The sequence below is a fragment of the Scatophagus argus genome, chromosome 2, assembly GCF_020382885.2.
Source record: "Scatophagus argus isolate fScaArg1 chromosome 2, fScaArg1.pri, whole genome shotgun sequence".
In the NCBI taxonomy this organism is placed as follows: domain Eukaryota; kingdom Metazoa; phylum Chordata; class Actinopteri; family Scatophagidae; genus Scatophagus; species Scatophagus argus.
Window position 1 is genome coordinate 28717785 of NC_058494.1, and position 20534 is coordinate 28738318.

Here is a 20534-nt window from a genome sequence, read left to right on the forward strand (position 1 = left end):
AATTAATATTTATATTTAAATATTAATATTTATCCTCCAATTGGACTTTTTGTCCAAGTTATCACTGAAGGTCAGAAAACAGATGAGTTATTTTTACATCAAATCTCTGAGTTTTCAATTTTATTTTAACAAAATGATGAAACAGGAAGTCAGAGAGAAAACTTTAATCTGAACAAACAAAATAAAGAGTTCAGATGTTTGACAGAGACATCCTGATGCACAATATGTCGAAGGTGACGTCACAGGTTGGAATCCAGCCGAGTTCTGTGACATCTGAACCACCACATCAACCTGCACTCTGGATGGTCAAGAGGCACAGCAGGTATCAGTTTGGTGGATTTGACCATCCTGACAGGTTTTAAAAGTTTTCAGTCCTGCAGGGACATCTGGATTAGTCTAGATTATGTGAACTCTGAATCAGTTTCTGAATGCGGCCCAGAATGATCTCGTTAGAGCTGCAGCAGTCCTCAGGTCCATAGGGGGCTGTGATAGTCAGGACCCCTGCCACCCTCAGCATTTCCCCGTCCTCCTTCACGGGGACCCGATTCTTCTCCAGCCACCTCTGGATGCTCCCTCTCCGCCTCCTCAGCTCCTCTGGGTCCAGTCCATGCATCCTTTGGGGGAAGAATACGGTCTGGAGACGCTCGGTGGTCTCCTCATCTGCTTCCTGCAGGACTTCCACCTGTTCCACAGCATGACCCATCACCACCTGCACAGACACTGCCCCCTCCACCCTGAAGCTCACCAGGACCAGACTACAAGGGAGTCAGAGATACAGATTCAGACCAGATCCACATCAGTCCTGGATCAGCAACACAGCAGCAGGAGGTGTGACATCACTTCCTGTTGTTTTTCAACACTCTGTTGCGAGATAAAAACAAGTGACCTGTTTTCATGCTGACACTAAAAAATCCCAGAAAGACTTGAGCCTCCGACAGTTAGGAAGCAGCACTCGGACCTGCACACACCCCGACCTGTCAGTGCTGAACAGCTTTCTTATATTCTGTGTAAAGACAGCGTGTGTGTGTGTGTGTGTGTGCGTCGTCGTTCACCTGGCGGACACTGGGTCCACGGTGTGCAGCCAGCCGCTGTGCGCTTCATCTTTTCCCGCCTTCACCATCACCTGTTTGTTGACGTAACGAATCCACTGCAGCGGACCTAACAGAGGCCAGCCGCACTCCATCACCGTCCTCACGATTACCACCGACCTGACGGGTCAACATGAAAACAATAATCAATACAACGGAAGCGCGGCCGCCTGCATTTCTCTCCAACGGAAGCTTTAAAACCCTCCGTAGGAAACACAAAGCTAAAACAAAGGTTCCGCTTCCGCCTGACTGTCCTGAGTGGGCTGCTGCCGCCCAGTGTAGGTGAAGAACAGAATCCAGTAAAACACGAGCCTTCGTTTTATAACTTAATTTTAAGTTCAGTTTATACAAATGCATAACGAGTCAAACAAATAAAATAAACTAAATGAAACAAATACATGTGTTTCACATCCAATTTGTTAAAAAAGGAAATAAAGTAGAAATTTTAAAATCGCAACAAAAAGGAACATAAAACCAATTAATCAAAAGTAATACTGAGATAAAAAGATATTACATTAAGTTAAAAAATATAAAGTGCTGTCAAAACGCATTAATAATTTCATTTTAACCCAACATTTAACGAATAATTTACAACCGCAGAGGCCAAATTAGCAAGGATTCTGACAGGAAGTGGTTTGTTGTCTGATTTTTACTGTCGTTGACTTTACTTCCGCCACAGTTACCGTCTCAAAGGTAGCAGCAAAGCCAAGCTGACCCGCACAGTGAGCGGACTCAGCGGACCCCTCAGAAGATGTCCCGATACGGTCGGTACGGAGGAGGTAACTGTAGCCTGCTCCGTGTTTTCAGATGTCGGTACCGGACCGTCCCTTCTCGTGGACCGAGGCTAGCTCAGTTAGCTTCATTGGTTCGTCAGATTAGTTTACTGTGGCACTGAGTGGCTGACACGTTAGCCTGTCAGTGTGTCTGAATGTAAAGACGAGTTTCATTTTAATTCAGCAAACCGGTTAGCTGAAATAACTGTTCTTGTTCATCTTACACAGCACTTGTTTCCATTAAAGTCAAATATTATATTTGTAATAAAGAGAACCTTTTCTGTCGGATAACAGCGGCTCTGTTAGCTTCAGCTAGCCGCAGTTAGCCAGTAACTTGTTTTAGTGACGAAGTTTGTGTTTGTTGATTTTAGTTTGTCATCATGATTATCAGATATTTGATCATATCTTTAAAGAACACGACATTTACATACACCAAGTAAATAAATAATGTCTATATTTATAATTAATTAGTTGTATTTTAATGGATCATTGTGTCACTCTCTCCAATTTGTAATTGACATTTTATATAAATTTGTCTTCTATCTTTATGAATGGTGTATTATTTTCATAATTTCCCTGAATCTTAATTTTATATTTGAAACCAAGAGGCTTTAAATATCTAATATGTAATTTTTATATTAAAATGTCTGAAATTGTTGAGACCTTTGTTACGTATTTATTTGAGTCGAGTACTAACCTTACTGGAAAAATGTAAAAAATCGAAAAGCCAAAGTTAAAACCAGTGAAATCTGTAGTTGTAGTCAAGCTAGCAGTGCATTTCATTTTGTGTCACTGAAACCTCCAGCAGAGGCGCAGTCGCAGAGTCAAGAAGTCATTACTGAATGAAACTTTGCATCTTTTGTGTAAAGTGTGTTTGCACTCGTTGTTGTGTTGTTGCCTGAGTCACATCATCAGTGAAGACGGATCCCACACTGCTTCGCTACGCCATCAAACTATGTATTTTGTTATTATTGATAGACTCCAGTGACAGAAGCTACATACTGTGTCTAAAATCAACAGAATTTTGAATGGAGTTTGGTTGCACTGTACAGAGTGAGAGCAGACCCAGAAAGAATCAGGCAACATTTAAATAACATTTGAATAAAACCTTTATTTGTCTTTGGCCAGGCTTACAGATGATATGTTAACATTTGAGCTGTATAGCAAGCGTCTGATTGGCTGTTAGAGTTGTATCTGTGTCCTCCACAGAGACAAAGGTGTATGTGGGAAACCTGGGTACGGGGGCAGGGAAAGGTGAACTGGAGCGAGCCTTCCAGTACTACGGACCCCTCAGGACTGTCTGGATCGCCAGGAACCCACCAGGGTTTGCCTTCGTAGAGTTTGAAGATGCACGAGATGCTGACGACGCCGTCCGAGGGTTAGATGGCAAGTCAGTATTCAATGTGTCAGGTTTACACGCAGCTGGTTCTGATGACCCTAACCTCTAAACCCTGACCCCCATTATACTTGGCTGTTAGTGACCCGCGACCGCCCACACTGCAAGGTCTATACGTTCAGTGTTTCCTGGCTTCTTTGAAAGCCTGGACAAATTACCTTTAATTTTCAGCAAGAAAAACTTTTGAAAATGCGTGTTGCTGGATGAGCATCAGGACTGAGACTAAAATATGAAAGTTTGTGTCGCGGTTTGAGGAGAGTCAACAGAATTTATTAAATCACCCAGTGAATCAGTTTGCAGTGAACGCTAATGAAACGAGACAGACACACCTGTGTTGAGTGGATGGCCTGACTTATCTCATTGATTGTCGCAGATTGATCTGTGGGAGTCGTGTGCGGGTTGAACTCTCCACTGGGAGTCCTCGCCGCTCTCGCTTTGACCGACCTCCCACCAGACGACCTTTTGACCCCAATGATAAGTGTTACGAGTGTGGAGAGAAAGGCCACTATGCCTACGACTGTCATCGCTACAGCCGTCGGCACCGGAGGAGCAGGTAACCATGACGACCACCATGACTGTGGCGCCACACCATATTGATGTGCACTTTTAAGTGAGAGCAAATGGATTCTGACAAATTTAAAGTGAAGGAAAACCATGAAACGTGTTTAACTGCTATTTATCAGTCTGAACTTTGTTTTTTGTCATGTTTTCAGATTATAATTATGAATCAAACTTAAATTAACGACCCTGCTGCTCACTTTTGAATCCTCCCTCATTTGTATGAGAAGGAAGCTGCAGACAGATGATCCATCAGGGTGATCAGATCAGTGATCAGTGAACCTTGTGAAGGACCAGAATGAGGTTTCTTTAGACCAGTTGCACAGGTCCTGCTGCTACAGATGACTTCTTCACAGTCGGTTATGTGAGGGTTAAAACACTGAACACATTCATGACGTCTGCCAGATCTCCAGGTGATGAGCCGATTCACTGTAGCTTCTGTCTCTGACTGATCTGGAGTCAGTTTGACGTCCTGGATGGTGTTGAGCCTTCTGAAATCAGTTTCATGTTTCCAAACCGAGTTAGTATTTTTTCAGGGAGTGCAGGTTGTGACAGTGTGATCATCTCTCTGCACCGTGTTGAAACAAACTCATTAATCTTAAAACTGATGATGTTTTAAAAATGATACATTTTTTTCAAAATGTAATGTACATAAAACATGAGAGATGACTGATGATCAGTTTAAAACAGACTTGAGGTCAGTTTGTTGTTGAGCTTTTTTCCCAATGTTTTTTTTCCCGATTTGAATGGCTGTCAGACCTGAGTCCAACAGGAAATCATCATCAAACCTGGGATCTTAGGGCCCCCTCCTCCACTCAGTCACCCTGCAACCTGATTGGATGAACAAACTGTTATCAGATCGGTCAATACGTGATCTACACACTTCGTCTTTGATTTGATTCTGTCCAGCTGCAGTTTACATTTAGATCATGTGACATGGCTGTAGTTTGTCATTCACATGATGTCATGTTACACATTAAACCCTGTCCTCTTCGTGAATCTGGTCTGTGATCAGACCCAGTAGCTGTCCTGTGGGATCCAGGTCTGCAGCTCAGTCTGTTTAATGCTTATTGATCTTTGTGTTAAACTTGTTAACTTGTTCATATTCACTTGTGACTTGAAATGTTGTGAGATATTTTTTTAACAGTTGGTCAAAACCTTTCAGGTCTCATCGTTTGATTCAGATCCATAAAAGATTTCATGAGAGCATCTTGACTAAAGTTTTTTTCTGCCAGGCTGAGGCCGAACAGAACTGCTTAAAGATTTTAGTGGGCACAGAGACATACCAGGATCCGCCTTGTTAATTTGGCCAACAGTAATGTAACGAGGAAAAGACCCGCTGGACCGCGGTCCCTTCTAGAAAAACCTGACTCGCTTCTATCAAGTCTCAATCAAGTGATTTGGCTGTCAGTACGATCATCGTTAGAAATCTTCTAGATCATCTAGATCTGCTAGACCTGGTCCAAAGAGGGCTGACCTGCAAAAGGTTTATTTCATCAAACACTCCTGTTTTTACTGAATAACTCCAGTGTTGTTGTGTTCTTTCTGTTCACACCTTTTCTACTGTGCATGAGTAACGTTAGTCTACCAGCTGTACTTTACAGTCAGACTGCATCACTTTCTAATGTGGACTCTCTCTGGTCCTCCTCTGACTGCTGCTCTCTTGGTTCTGGTTCGGGTCCAGGTCCAGGTCTCACTCCAGGTCCCGCGGGAGGCGTTACTCCCGCAGCAGGAGCCGAGGGAGGAGGTGAGTCACATCCTGGTCAGGTTTTTCTGCAGGGCTCTGACTTTGGACAACCACAGTTTTACAATAAATATTGTTGCATAACAGTATGGATCATCGTCCAGTCTGGCTCATTTTGTCATATGTTCTTTTCTTTTTTTTTAAATGAAAGGGAAAACAGGATGCTATTTGTAATTGTACTAAAAATAATTTTTTTTAGTTTTGTTCTTACTGCTGGGAGACCAGATGTCTCGTAGCAATCAGTGAACTGTCAAGGAGCTGGTAGGTTGATTTTGATATCTTTGGACAACCAGGCTTCCTCTGTTTCTATTCTCAATGCTAATCTAAGCTAAGTGACTGCCGGGCAAAGGTTCAGATACTGACCTGCATTTGACAACAGTTCAGCACAGGTCAGACCTACCAGAATGCAGAAAAGTACAATCGAAGTTGTATGCTTGGATTATGTGTGTCTGATTGTGTGATCACTTATTAACATTTAATTTTTACATTTTTCAGATTGGTTTGTAAAAACAGGAAAGCACTCAGAAGTTCACCTCATTATGGTTGTTTTGTGTCTGGTTTCTGTCAGTTCTGAAGAGATTTTTCTGAACAGTTTGGATCAATGAGTGACGTGTGAAGTGCTAATGTTGACCCTTCTCAAGATTCTGTGTGATCATCAGATCCAGATCCAGGTCCAGGTCCTTCTCTCCTCGGGGTTCCCGTTCAGTCTCTCCCAGGAGATCCCGATCTGCTACATCCAGGAAGTCCAGGTTAGAATCAGATGATGATGCTGTCACACTCATGCCCAACAGCAAAACACTGCTGTAATCAGAGAAAATCCGGTTTAATATTTAAATAACTATAATACTGTTTCTCTTCCAGGTCCACATCCAGATCCCAATCCACATCCCGATCCAGATCCAGATCCCGATCCCGGTCCAGGTCTAAGTCTAGGTCTAGATCTCGAGACTGGAGCAGGTGGGTGATGAATCAGTCAGGACTGTCACAGCTCTGTACACGAAGTCCAGATGTCAAATGATCAGAACTGATGGTTGCACTGAATGTGTATGTCGTCATCTGGTTTCATGTCACAGCTTAGTGGTTAACTTTACAGGATTAGTATTAAGTGTGGTGTCATAATTAATTTGACCTCCTGTTTACCCTCAGGTCTGGATCAATGGGTCACTCTCGATCTGGATCTCCAGCTAGAAGGTGAGTCACCAGGTTTGTCGATGTAGGTTCTTAGTCAACCATGTCGTGGGAGTTGAAGTGCTAGAAGCGAAGGCAACCAGATATCTTGAGGTTGTTGAAGATGTTTCACCTCGAATCTGAAAGGCTTCTTCAGTTCTGAGATTGATGGGGGTTCCAGGTATTTAACCTCTAGTGGAGTAATACTTGTGACCTGTCTCTCTCTCTCTTTGTCTGTCTGTCTTCTGACTGGTAGTCGTTCGTCCTCTGGCAGTCCTCCTGGAGATGTCTGATGATCTGAAGGTTTTTTCTCTGTTTTTCTCTGTTTGTGTGAATTAATTTTATTTGGAACACATTTAATTGTTGTATTTCAGAGATTTTTATGAACAGACTGTGGTCTCTTTCAAAACATTATTATTATTATTATTATTGATCTTCATGTTTGTAGGTGAGTTTACTTCCTGTTAGTCCACTCAGTCTCGCTGCACTGATCATCTGAAGACTCAATAAAGATTTCTACACCATCTGATCGTGATCTGACTGCTGACTTGCTAAGGGAATATTGTGATGGTCACTGGTGTCAGCTTTAACGTGAATTAAAATGACCCTAAAACTACATTTTAAACTGAGAGAACATTAGATGTGTTACTGCACTAAATTTGCCTTATTTGGACCTACTGTGAAAGGCCTACAGTGAGGAGGTGAGTCAGATCACCATGGAAGCTGCTGCTGCACACCTGAGCTGGTCCAGACAAGGTGACTCAGATTATAAGATGCTGCTTTCAGGTAATTCTTTTCCTGCTGGGTGATAGAAATCATTCAGCCCCATTCATCTTTCCATGTGTTTCATCTGTTCACTAACTGTAGTATAAAGCAACAAAAACTGCAGGGATGATGGATGATTGTTTCTACATGTGGAGACAAAGGATCATTATGCTTTTTACATCAAGTCACTCAGTCAGGAATGTGAAACATTCAAACGCATGCACTGAAGATAATCCGATTATTAAGAATCCACAACCACTCTGAGAGTTGGAATGGGTCATTTGGACTTGAATAATACGACAGTCAAACTGTCATAATGTGTAACGGGGACACACTTTGAAGACAAATCGTTTCAGGAAAGCAAAACAGTTCATTTTGGGATTTTAAGAATCAACATGTTTTAATTGTTTACATCAACAGCAGATTCACATTTAAGTTGCAACATCTGAGCTCTGACTGCTGACCACGCCCCCTTTTTTACAAGCCCCGCCCTGCATGCCGTCATAACGCCATCCAGCAGCAGCAGCTCAGTCTGAGCTCACTCTAAGCTCCACAGAGAAGAGAAGAAGAAAATGGCCGATTCAACCAGCAGCAGCCACGCTGACTATTCCTCATCATCATCCAACAACTCCTCCTCTTCCTCACTCAAAGAATTGACACATTCAGGTAGGACTCACCTGTCGCATGTGTTCACAGGTTCCATTCAGTTTAAAGACAGATGCTCATGTGAGACGAACAAGAACTCAGTCCAAACACCAAGATAAGAAGTCAGCTCTCAGTCATATCTCTTTGATTAATTAGTGTGTCTGTTCTGATCAGGTGATCAGTGAGCTCAGATGCTGATCGGCTGGCTGTCAGGTCTTAGTATGCTGTTGGAGATGTGGGCGTATATAAAAAAGGCTTCAGGTAGTGTTAAAGATTTTTTATTTTCGCTGTGGAGGTGAAGTAAGTTTGGAACATGAGCGTTTCAATCAGTCTCTGTTTGTAGTTTGGGTGGACTGACCCTTTAACATTCTGACCAGTTATTTGTCTGCCCTGCAGGTGCCAGAGGCTGTTCGTTAGCACGTTAATGGAGCTTTATTCAGACACAAAGGTCTATTGTCCTCCTGCTGCTGAACCTGCTCAGCTGACCGTCTGTCCCTTATTACTCAGCTCATTCTGGCTCTGAAACAAGCTGCTTACTGCTGCTGCAGTTTAATCACACCAACAGCTCAGGACTGTTTAACCCTTAACATGCTTAAATACAACATGTGCTGCTGATGGCAGGATTACACCTTCAAATTGATCAGATGATCCTGATTCTGCGCTGAAGGATCAGCGGTGCAGATTCCCATTGATCAGCTGATCCCTGATCATCGCTGCCACCTCAGCACTGAGACGTCTCCTGTGTCCAGACTACTTACTGCTACTGGTCATTTGACATCTGGACAGAAATTCTTAATGAAAATTAAAAACTGATCGATTTCATTGATGATTGGTTTGGATCTTGGCTGAGATTGGGCAACTGTTTTCCTGTCTGAAATCTTGTCTGGGCGGTTGGGGTTATTGATCTGTTTTCTCTGTTTGTTTTATGTATGTGATGATGTTTATGTCTCTGTGAGGACAACATATGTGTTTATTAAATCCCACACTCCGACCGTCCACAGCCTTACAGCTCGTCCACTGGAAAGAACCGAAGAAGACGGCAGCCGCCTTCGGCCTGTCGCTGCTGGTTCTTGTCTCCGTTGCAACCCTGTCTGTCATCAGCGTGGTGTCCTACCTGCTGCTCACCTGCCTGTGTGTCACCATCACCTTCAGGTGGGTGGTGGGTAGGGTGGGGGGATATTCTGTGACCGTCTCAGCACACATGCCTATTTCAGTATGTGCTCACACTCCAGCAGAAAGTACAGGATGTGTGTCCACATCTGTTTGCTTATGGGGGGAATGTTGGGTCTCCGTGTTAAAGACTAAATTAAAGAGTTTGGTAATCACCAGGAGAAAACTTTGACTATGATTTGGTACTGTAGAAATAAATATAAATAATTATTTATATATATATTATTTCTCCACTCAGCTGCTGAACATGTTGTAACTGGATCTTTGAATGTTGTATAAATGATGTATAAATTAGATAAAACCAACAGTTGTGTTCAGTGTGCGAGTGACAGGAAGTCCTCGTTGTTAAGCTTTGTGTCAGTGAGTCTGATTACTGATATCATGACTGTCACTGCAATAGTCACATGTCACAGACATGTGACATGTTTCTGGTTTCCTCTTCTCATTTCTGTGCTCGTACATCCTCGATTCCTTTCCTTGCATCCTCTAATTGCATCTTCGTCCCTCCTGTCTGAGATGCAAATGGAGGAGTCGAGATGAGAGGCTTGAATGAGCAATCATTTTAAAGTCAGTTAAATATGATATCCTCTGTCCCCTGTTGTCTTAAAGCCTCTGCTGTATTCTATGGTCTCTGTCAGGATGGCATTAAGTGTATATCACAGCTTAAGCAAATACTTCTCACAAACTTGGCATCGCTTGACATAAGCACACAAATTAAGGTCAGCAAGTCTGATCATCTTAAACAACAAACGGCCCTTGTGGAGTCCTGCTCCTCAGTGGTTTGTATTCTCCGGCTTGGTGTCTTCCTCAAACCATGCAGCTGTTCATTATCGCTCGTAGCTCTTCCAACAAGCCTCCTCTCTGCTCAGGAGTTGAGACGTCTCTCAAGGGGGCACACAGAGGTCGAGTTCCTTAAAACACGGAACCAGGAAATGATGTCATCCTAATAGCCATCTGCTTCCTGTCTGTAGGGTTTATAAAGCAGTGATCCAGGCCGTCCAGAAATCAGACGAAGGTCATCCATTCAGGTAACACACGTATACATTCACATTATTCTGAGTTTGTTCTGTGTTCAGCTGCTCAGTTGGTTACAGATTTTAACACATCAGTCAACATTTCTTTATTTTTGTGCAATGTGATAAAAGAGAAATAATTGAAATAATAACTGATTTTCAAGATAAATCCTCCTCTTTCCTCCTCCTCCTGTCCCATTCTAACTTCCTGTCTTGTCCCGTCTTCTTTCAGGTCTCTGTTAGAGAAGGACATCTCTGTGTCCTCGGAGTCGGTCCGGCTGCTGGCGGATCAGTCTCTGGTCCACCTGAACTGGTTCAGCAGTCAGACCAGAAGGCTGCTGCTGGTTGAAGACCTGGTTGACTCTCTGAAGGTCAGTTTGATGAAGACTATGTTAGCTGCAGGAGCAGCTAACATTTTTTAGGCATTGACTGAAGAGCCCAAACAAAACATCAAGCTCTGTTATCAGTCTGACTGGAGTGGTTTGCTCTGCAAGATTCAGGACATAAGACTTATTTTGAAGATGAGTATGCCCTCTAATGTGGACATCGTCTGCTCCATATCACTGAAATCATATGTGAGGAGTCTTGCTTTATGGGAGTTTCTTTGATTTTTCTAATAGTTTGTCACAGATCATCTAACAGAACCCGCCTTCACCTCAGGCAGGCAGGCAGGCAGGAAATCATAATGCACTGACATTGAAAGTTACAACCGTAATCCTGACTTGATCCTCTCCTTCGACTGTTCCTCAGATGACAACCTTGTATATTCAGAATATAATCATCAGCTTCTGATTATTTTGACAGACAGATACATACATCACAGTCATGTAATGAAAACACAGGCCACTTGGTTTGCTTGTATGTTAACAGGTCTAGAAATTTGTCAACTGTTTGTTCTCCAAACATTTCAGCTGGCTGCAGTCATGTGGTTGTTGACGTATGTTGGATCCATTTTTAATGGAGTCACAATCCTGATCCTTGGTGAGGCTTCTGCTGACTCACTAATTTCAGTCTATTGGAAACTGTGCTTCAAACAACTGTAATAAAGGAGTCATTTTTCTCTTTCTGTCCAGCCGACATCATTTTCTTCACTACTCCACTGATCTACCAGAAGAAGAAGGTACTGCCAACCATGCTGATCCTTATTAATCTAAATGAAAAGTTCAGGTTGATATACCCAGCTTAACCCAAAATATGTTTCTTCACCCTTTAAAACACACATCAGCATTTTAAAACCCGTAAGATGTCACTTGTAAAACAATCTTTTTCCATGGTGGAGGTGCATGTTATTTCTTTGTATCTCTGTGACGGAAACATTCTGATTCTTGTGTGTTTATCAAACTGTTGTCCACACTGAAATTGGCAAAATACTTTTCATTGATAATTCAGTACAAATAAGTTTAATTTATGGCTAGTTTTAGTGACACTTGTGTCTGATTATTTGCTGTCCCTGTTGAGTCTCATATGTACATTATATAGACAAAAATATTGGGATACACCTCGTCCCCATCCAACACCTTTGGGATGAACTGGAACGGAGATTGTGAGCCAGGCCTTTTGGTCCAACATCAGTGTGTGACCTCACAAATGCTCTACTGCATGAATGGGCACAAATTCCCACAGAAACACTCCAACATGTTGTGGAAAGCCTTCACAGAAGAGTGGAAGCTGTTAGAGCTGCAAAGCTGTCTGTGTGTTTACAATGAGACGTCATTAAAGTCCCCATGAAACCTGCACTGTCATCAGGTGAATGCTCTGTTGTCAGACCTTCAGTTCAACACCTGAATGCACCACCAGGAAGGACTCACGTTTGCCAGTTTAACACCAATATAAAATGAAAAGAAAAGAAAAGAAAAACCAGTTCAGATGTCTTTCATTATGATGTATCATGTTGAGCATGTTGAAACAGCCACATTTTTAAAAATCACATTAATTGTTACTCAATTCCCTTTGAATTAATTAGGTAACAGTTGTCAGTGGCGTGAGTTGTAAACAGGCTTTACTAATCACACCAGTGGACTGGTCCTTTGATATTCCAGCAGGCAGGAGGGTCCACCAGACAACTTACACATTTGCATTTGTGTGTGTTTTCAGACGCAGATTGATCATCACATCGAGATGATTCAGTCCAGAGTGGAGGAGATGCTGCACAAGTGAGTTCTCTTTAGTAACATGTTTCATCCCTGATTTGCAAACACAGCAGCTCATGTTCAGTGCCAAGCAGTAACACATCACTGAGCCAATACAGTAATCTGATTACGTTTTTAGTAAATGTAGTGTTGCAGAATTACAGGTTGAAGGTCAGTAGTCTCTCACATATTTCTCAGTTTGACAACAACATTAACTGTTCAGTCACTGTGTAACAACTCACAGCATCGAACCACAACATGCTGCTTTAAGGGTGCGACAGGCGTGACTCGTGCAACTCCTCCTGCAGTGAGGAGAGGTCAAACAAGAAGGACTGAAGCCCCTAACAGACGGTTTTTGTGTTTTTAGGCTGCAAGACAGGTTACCTGGAGCCGTGAAAAGAACCAAAGCTGAGTGACCACCTGAGCCACACACACTGTGGATCCTACCTCCCTTCTTATTGGTCCATTTATCAGTGACTCACCTGCTGAATTTATTCTTAAAATGTTGAAATAAAATCTCAATTGATAAACAGCTTTCTGGTGGTTTGTTTTATTCTCTCTGAAGTCTGTTTCTTAAAGAAAAAAAGAAAAATTTCATTTCTGTCAGAACTGTGAGACATCAGCTGCTGTTGGAGGAGGAAGAGGAGAAACTTGCTTCTAGCTGTGTGTCCTGGTTTTCAGACAGAGTGAGAGCTCCTGTTTGCAGCTGCAGTCTTTTTGGCGTTCGGCCCAGTGATCACATCATAGGATGACCTCATCTCAGTGTTTTTGTTGACCAGCATCTCGACTCACTCAGTTCTTTCTTTTCTCTGAGTTGCTGCTCTATTCCTCCACCTTTCCTTTTCTTCCTCTTCTCTTCCTTCTGCTCTCCTTTTCCACCTCCTCCTCTCTTTTTCTGGTCACATGATTACACACACACGATTAAGTCTTGCACGTATGCATTTCTGTGTGTGTGTTGCACCTCTAAACAGGAAGTGAATCTTGCTCTGGAAGTTTCTTTGTTCTACCAACAAGCTGACATCATCCTGAGTGACATCAGTAGGACTCTGAGCCAATCAGAAGACACCAGACGACATTTTCATAAGGTAAGTCACCTGGAGAGACCGCTGGGGGCGCGATATGAGATAGACGTGTTCAAGTAAGGCTCCGCTCCCTCATACAAGTTAAACAATTTAAAAACTCAATTTAACGAGAACAACTTTTAAAAGCTTGATAGCAACCGTCAGAGACGCCTAAAGGAATGATGAGGAAAATAACTAAAACCAAAGGATCCAATAAACAACCCGCTGACAGTGCTGACAGTGAGGCTAATGCTAGAGGCAACCACATGGAAGGCACATTCGCTGCTAGCTTACTACACCAGGAGCGAGAGACAAACTGCAGCAGTCTGCCGTCAACCGGCTGAGCCAGAATGTCGAGGTTTGACACACTCCAAATATCTCTCTGAAGCAAGCAATGGCAGATGTTGAGGCGAGAGTTACTTCAAATGAAAACGGTCTGAATGAGCACAAGTCCTGACTCAAAGCCTTGGAAGACAAGATGTGCAAGATGGGAGGACACAGCCCAATCACTCGACGAGAGACTGGATCACTTAGTCTCACGCTCCAGGAGGCAAAACATTTGCATTATTGGAGTCAAAGAGGGAATGGAAAAGGGTAACCCCACAGACTTTGTTGTTAAATTCATCCCAAAGCTGCTGGGAGAAGAAAACTTTAGCAACAAACCCATCAAGGTTGACCACGCACACAGGATCCGCAGCAGGGCAAATGTAGCTGATGGCCCTCCACACCAAATCATCACACGGATCCATCTTAATCAAGTCAAGGAGCACATCCTGACACTCTCTTTACAGAAGTTTCCCCTACAATACGAGGGCGCACACCTATACATCTTCCTGGACCTGGGTCCACCAGTAATGAAACAAAGGCAGTGATTCGACAGCATCAGAGCCAGATGCAGAGGGTCAGGGTTATGGTTCTCCTTTCTTGTGGACATTAAAGTCTTTGCTGCTCAGAACTCTGTCTTCTGTTGGTTTTTGAACATGAGGATTTTTCCTGAAAGACTGAACACAGCTAAGACTTAGAATCTTTGATCTTTGTGGCCTGGAGCCTCAACTCTAAGATACCACAGTTACAGTGCAGCATCTCAAGTGTTCTGGTACTTCAATGGCGGAACATTTACAGCACACTGGGGTATAATTAATGTGTATCAGATTAATATGTATGATTATTCTGCCTTCAAATAGTGGTGATGTTGCAAGAAGTGTGAGCTGGAACATCAGAGGACTAAATCATCCAGTCAAGAGAGGGAAAATGCTGGCGCATTTGAAAAGTTTAAAAGCAGATATCATTTATCTACAGGAGACACACATTAAAAATACAGTCAAACAAAAATTACGCATGGGTTGGGAAATACAAGTATTCCAATCAAATTTTGGGGCTAGAGCCAGAGGAGAAGTTATTATTATTATTTCTGTAAACTGTTTACACTGTGTACAGAAAGAGCCAGAGCTGCCTTTATTTTCTGAGGCGGCTGAGGTCCTTCAACATCTGCAGGACGATGCTGAGGATGTTCTATGAGTCGGTGGTGTCCAGTGCCATCACATATGCTGCTGTCTGCTGGGGCAGCTGCCTGAGGGTGAGGGACACTAACAGACTCAATAGAATCATCAAGAAGGCCACCATGTTGTGGGAGAGGAACTGGACTCTCTGACAGTGGTGTCTGAGAGGAGGATGTTGTCCAAAATAAGGACGATACTGGACTTTCCCTCTCACCCTCTCCACAATGTGCTGATCAGCTACAGGAGCTCGTTCAGTAAAAGACTCTGACTCCCATGATGCACCACAGAGCGACACAGGAAATCATTCCTGCCTGTCGCCATCAAACTGTTAAACTGTCAAGAATTGGTAGGCGTCGCTGACGCAGAAATATACTGAACCCCGATGCAGAGTCTAAGGAGCAGGTAGGCAGACAAGACAGCGAGACACAGGTGACACACATCAGGAGGGAGAAAGCAATCAGGAAAACTAAAAGCAAAGCTATAAGAAAAACAGGATACACAGGGGAAGTGACGCTTTTCAAAATAAAACAGGACATGACAAAAACCTTGAACATAATACATGGAAACACATGACAAGACAAACATGAAACATGGCACATGGACCGAAATCAAAAGACAAAGCATAATCAAAAACCAGGCATGACATAAACTCTGCACTGTGACAGACACACATACTTTTATATATACAATGTATATATGTACACATGTAAATACCTGTATTTTTTTAGATTTATACTTATCTTGTTGTTTATCCTATTTTATATCTTTCATTTTCTTTTCTTGGTCGGGAAAACTGCAAGTGCAAAGTCTGTGCAAAAAAGAATTTCCCCTCGGGGATAAATAAAGGAATCCTGACTCTGATTCTGATTCTGAAACACGTATCATTTGATCACAGATGCATAACACAACCTGGCCCCTAGAACTTGTTCCTTTTTTTCCCCAGTACATAATTTCTACTCGAGGACCGACTTCATGCTGTTAGACTCTAATTTGATTCCCAATGTTGTAACCTTGTATTACCATAATATTTTGATAAGTGACATCAGATTTAATCACTGTAAAAGTGCTCACACCTGGAGATTTGATAACAAAATCTTCAAAGATAAAAGCTTCTTGAAATATATGTCAGAAAGGTTGCCAGAAATTATATCTACAAATATCTACACATCTGGAGACAGACTGCACCTTGACCTGAATTCAGAACTTCTTAGGAGCCAGTCCAATTCTCAATCAAGCATGGACAACAAAACAGTTCTGAAACAGTATTGTTTAGGTAACACTCTAAATATCAGTATATTAATATGTAATAAATGTTTCTAATGTAATGTAGTCACAGGTTTTCTGTAACTGTCAGATGTCACGTATAAGCATTACTCTCACGGAAAAAATAGATCTCCTTGAGTCTGGTGAAGAGAAACAAATGAGACAAAGAAAGTCTTTTAGTTGGTAGTCACGGTCCTACAGGAGAGCTAGCAGCTCCAAGCTAACTGAGCAAGAGCGATTGAAAGCAAGATGTATTTATGTCTTTGTGTGAGCCTGAGGATGAGAGGTGTCACAGACAGGGTTTGTGAAAGGGTTTGTGTATTCTCAGTGGGGAGTGGCTGTCTGTCCCTAAACTGGGACTCTTAGCTCAGCTAAGACTCTTCTTATTTTTTTTTTCTTTTTTAATAAAGTCCCTTGTTAAACTTGATGTTCCAGCGTTGAGTGTTCTGCTGTTGCAGTCCTCATTTCAGCGGCTCGTTAGCCTTCACAACAAGTCCAACGCTAGATCAGTAACTGTTCATGTTAATGGAGTGATCAGATCAATAATGACATCTGTTCCTGTTAGCTTCACTATCTACCTGTACGTTCTGGTTTTGGGTTCTTTAGGGTTCAGGTTTTATTGGCAGCCCTGAAAAGTGGTAGAAGTACTCTGTTACAAGTAAAAGTCGTGCATTTGAAAATGTACTCAAATAGAAGTATTCCAGTATGTTGATCACAAGCTGTCAAGACATGAGAAACATAATATTTGTGCTCTGACTACAGAGTTCATTACAGTCATCACCAAATTAATGATCTGTTGAACACTTCTATACTGACGTGAAGTGAGCAGATGCATTGTGTCCCACAGGCAAACTTAAGTTTGGGTTTCATTGTGTTTGTGGTTTCCTTACTGAGTTGATACATTTAGGTGAACCCAAGATGCTCAGTTACAAGACCATCACTCACAGTTATTGTCTGAATCGCAAGGAAACCTGAGACTATCCAAAACTGAGTTATTAAAAAGTTTGCTCATCTCTGCTAGTGGTGGTGGCACTACACCAGTTGCTTCTTCATATGTTACCTGGTAGAGGTCAGCGCTCTTGAAGGAGCGTACATATAAAAAGACAATTACAGAAGTCTGAAAATGAGAATTTAAAACACAGTGGTGCAGAAGTTAACATATAGTTGTAATCTCTATTGGAGGCAGGTTGTACAGTAATGTAGTAAATGTGCACGTTTTATGAGAACAGATGAATGAACACAAATTCACTCAACAAAATATAAACCCAAAACTTTGGTTTCTGTTCCCATTTTTCACAAGTTGACTTAAAGGAGTTTTAAGTCAACTTGTGAAAAAAAGACAAAAGACTTATTTCTTAATTTGTTAAAATATGTGTTTCAGAACATGTCTCACTGTTAATAATTTGACTTTCTGCGTGTTTTTATGCTGTACTATAACTTCCCACAAAGCTTCAACAAATAAACACCTTTCTTATCATTATTTATGTCATGCCTGGTGTTTTTTGTTATGCTTTGTCTTTTGATTTCAGTCCATGTGCCATGTTTCATGTTTGTCTTGTCATGTGTTTCCATGTTTTATGTTCAAGGGTTATGTCATGTCCTGTTTTATTTTGAAAGCGTCTCTTCCCCGTGTGCCCTGTTTTCATGTAGCTTTGTTTTTGGTTTTCTTGATTGCTTTCTCCCTCCTGATGTGTGTCACCTGTGTCTTGTTATCTTGTTTATTTAGTCCTTGTGTTCCCAGTCACCTTCGTCAGAGTGTTACTTTTGTGTGCCTGTGTGTTCATGCCAGGAAACCTTTTTACCTTGTCTTGCCATGCCAGGAGTTGTTTTTGCCACAGTTTATCGTTGATCCCATGACACAGTAAGAGTGTGCTTTTTGAGTTTGGCTTCGAAATTAAAGGCTATTGCTCGGACCTCTGCCTCACCTGCTTGCCCTTTTTGACTCTGCATCGGGGGCTCAGCCTTTGGGTCAGTGATGCTGACCCTATTTGACAATTTACACTAATAGCTAAAGCACATAAAAAGTATCTAAAATAATCTGAGACACTAGAGATACCAGAGGATGGGCAGAGGTTTTACTGACTTCAGTACTCATTGATCAACATCTTCTCTTGAATAATTGATTCTTTTTTAGTGACAGCAAATATATATATGTAAATTTTTTTGGCACGACATCAGTGATGATACCACCTCAGAGATGTCTGAGCGTGCTCAGTAGTGGGTGGAGAAGCCATGGATCTCTAGTTTAGAAATGTCTCTCTCATTGGAAAAGACAGCTCGGTCGATTCGAGAGCTCGGACTGCCAACGTTCTTCAGCCAGAGTTTCCTGAAAAACATAAGAAGAATTGTGGATTATCTGTGTCGGCTTTTCTTTTTTATTATGATGACTGATCTCGTTTCCAGGTTGTCCTGGGCCCTCAGTAAGCTTCCGGCTTCACCTGATCTGTACTCTGGGCGGGCAGCGTGTGGTGGCGGGCGGAGCCAGCTGATCTAATCATTTTTGCCCGGTGACATGGTGCGCGATCTTAATGTAAGATATGTGGTATGGCCCTAAAAAGGTTGGGAAACGCTGCTTTATAGGAATGAGACCCATCGAGGTGGACAGATAATTAGTATGTTATAATTATAATCCATATGATCATATTGTTCCTGTAACTGCACTTTAAACATTTTTGACTCAAAAGTAGTTTCATTTCTGTTTAGTTTCCTGTTTTATTTTGTATTATTTGTCCCCTCTTGTCCTGTTTTCATTTCCTGTCTTTGTCTGTTTTCCCTTCTGTGTGATTGCTTGCCCCACCCAGATTGTTTCCACCTGTGTCTTGTTACCTTCCCTTTGTATACTTGTGGTCTCCTTGTGTGTTCTCAGTTCGTCTGTACTTCCTTTGTTCCCAGTGTTGTTTTTGGTTTGGTTGGATCTTCCCTGTTTGGATGGTTTGTTGTTTGGGCCTCCCTGGACTCTCCGTTGCCTTTTGTCGGCCTAACCCTAACCCTAATCCTTCTGTTCTCTAGTCAGTTAATTAAAGTATGTTTTTGTTCATCCCTCAGTGTCTGCACATTGGGTCCCCCATTTAGTGACATCATCATAACACTTCAATACTTTAAAAACTGGGAGCACATTTAATATTCAGGAATTCACATTAAATCATCTCTGAACATCACAGACTCACATGTCTCTGACTTTGTCCGGAGGTCCCTGGATTTGGCCAATCACTGTCCCCTGTCTGGTGTTCTTCACCCAGCCACTGAGTCCCAGACTGCGACCCTGATCCTCAGTGTACTGACAGGCACATCAGCAACATGTTTCAGTTTACTGAATTCAGTCTTACAGAATCAACATGAAAACGCACAAAAAGAGCCAACAAAAGTGGACTGACTGTCCATTCATTCATCAATCACCGATGAAACTTTCAACATAAACCTCTGATGTTGAAGTAAAGCAGTCTGAACAATACTTGTTCTGACATGTTGTCATTATATGGTGAATATCAGTATGAATATTGAAGTAAGAGAAGTTTCACATGCAGCTCACCATTCTGAAGCAAACACCTGAAAACAGACCAACACCTCATTAATCTCTCATAATGAACACAACATTGTATGGTCATATAAACAGAAAACTATAAAGCTGCTTGAACATTTTTTTAATATGAGATCAGCCATTTTAAGATAAAAGCAGTCTTTCTTTGCAGAAATATTAATTTATATAACAATAATTCTTAATGTAAACAGCTTGACTTTATTTTAACTTACATAACCTTAACCCTTTATCGAATCAAATAAACGTATACGTGACCTACCCTGCACATTCCCAAAAATCTCAAAATCCACTGAAGTCAATTTGTTTTCTGACATGTTGACATTAAAGAAGCAAAATAAAAGCACAGACAGAAACATGTCAGCCCACCTTAAATTTAACTCTACACTGAGATTAGTCTATTTTTATCTCTGACATCTGACACAGCACCTTCCTTTAACATGTGACAAAATATGAGCGCCTTTCTTCAGTGTCTTTCAAAATAAGAGCATCACTGTTCAGCTGAAAATGTGTTCAATATGCTGAGCAGTCACGATTAATTGATTTTGAAGGTAATCTCTGCCGTAACCACATGTGACAGTGGGGAAGACTTCCTGTCAGTGCATGAAAAGAAAAGTAGAAGTCTCGTCAAGCCTTTAACACACAGGTTAATAATGTTCCTATTTGTCTCTTCGCTAAGTTTTACTTGTATTTTTAGATATTTTCTATTGAACTTGTTAATTATATAA

At 41.8% G+C, this 20534-nt stretch overlaps 4 protein-coding genes across 8 annotated transcripts; 2 read left to right on the forward strand and 2 right to left on the reverse strand.

The window, feature by feature from the left end:
* Positions 1-149: 149 nt before the first annotated feature.
* On the reverse strand, positions 150-1296 carry gemin6 (gem (nuclear organelle) associated protein 6). The gene is made up of 2 exons (XM_046378194.1): positions 1053-1296; positions 150-755 (listed from the first exon to the last, which is right to left on the reverse strand). Exons 1-2 carry the CDS (start codon positions 1181-1183, stop codon positions 392-394), a joined length of 495 nt encoding a protein of 164 aa, XP_046234150.1. The 5' UTR covers positions 1184-1296; the 3' UTR covers positions 150-391.
* Positions 1297-1437: 141 nt separating this feature from the next.
* Positions 1438-7617, forward strand: LOC124053155 (serine/arginine-rich splicing factor 7-like). 3 transcript variants are annotated; one of them, XM_046378143.1, is made up of 9 exons: positions 1438-1867; positions 3071-3251; positions 3631-3810; positions 5500-5562; positions 6219-6308; positions 6421-6516; positions 6706-6750; positions 6983-7029; positions 7413-7512. In XM_046378143.1, exons 1-8 carry the CDS (start codon positions 1840-1842, stop codon positions 7017-7019), a joined length of 720 nt encoding a protein of 239 aa, XP_046234099.1. In that variant the 5' UTR covers positions 1438-1839; the 3' UTR covers positions 7020-7029; positions 7413-7512. The 3 variants fall into 3 exon arrangements, with proteins under 3 accessions (XP_046234099.1, XP_046234090.1, XP_046234106.1); XM_046378134.1 differs by lacking the exon at positions 7413-7512 and having other exon boundaries at positions 1711-1867; positions 6983-7406; XM_046378150.1 differs by lacking the exons at positions 1438-1867; positions 3071-3251; positions 3631-3810 and having other exon boundaries at positions 5308-5562; positions 7413-7617.
* On the forward strand, positions 7413-12980 carry LOC124053168 (reticulon-3-B-like). 3 transcript variants are annotated; one of them, XM_046378162.1, is made up of 9 exons: positions 7413-7512; positions 7976-8157; positions 9138-9288; positions 10278-10334; positions 10552-10690; positions 11231-11300; positions 11393-11439; positions 12414-12472; positions 12816-12980. In XM_046378162.1, the coding sequence occupies exons 2-9, from the start codon at positions 8064-8066 to the stop codon at positions 12862-12864; spliced, it is 666 nt and encodes a 221-aa protein (XP_046234118.1). In that variant the 5' UTR covers positions 7413-7512; positions 7976-8063; the 3' UTR covers positions 12865-12980. The 3 variants fall into 3 exon arrangements, with proteins under 3 accessions (XP_046234118.1, XP_046234129.1, XP_046234136.1); XM_046378173.1 differs by having other exon boundaries at positions 7415-7482; XM_046378180.1 differs by lacking the exon at positions 7413-7512 and adding an exon at positions 8311-8397 and having other exon boundaries at positions 7619-8157.
* A 5352-nt stretch (positions 12981-18332) lies between these two features.
* LOC124053201 (acylphosphatase-2-like) lies at positions 18333-20457 on the reverse strand. Its single transcript, XM_046378217.1, has 4 exons — positions 20069-20457; positions 19801-19817; positions 19439-19548; positions 18333-18597 (listed from the first exon to the last, which is right to left on the reverse strand). Exons 1-4 carry the CDS (start codon positions 20163-20165, stop codon positions 18483-18485), a joined length of 339 nt encoding a protein of 112 aa, XP_046234173.1. The 5' UTR covers positions 20166-20457; the 3' UTR covers positions 18333-18482.
* Positions 20458-20534: the final 77 nt, after the last annotated feature.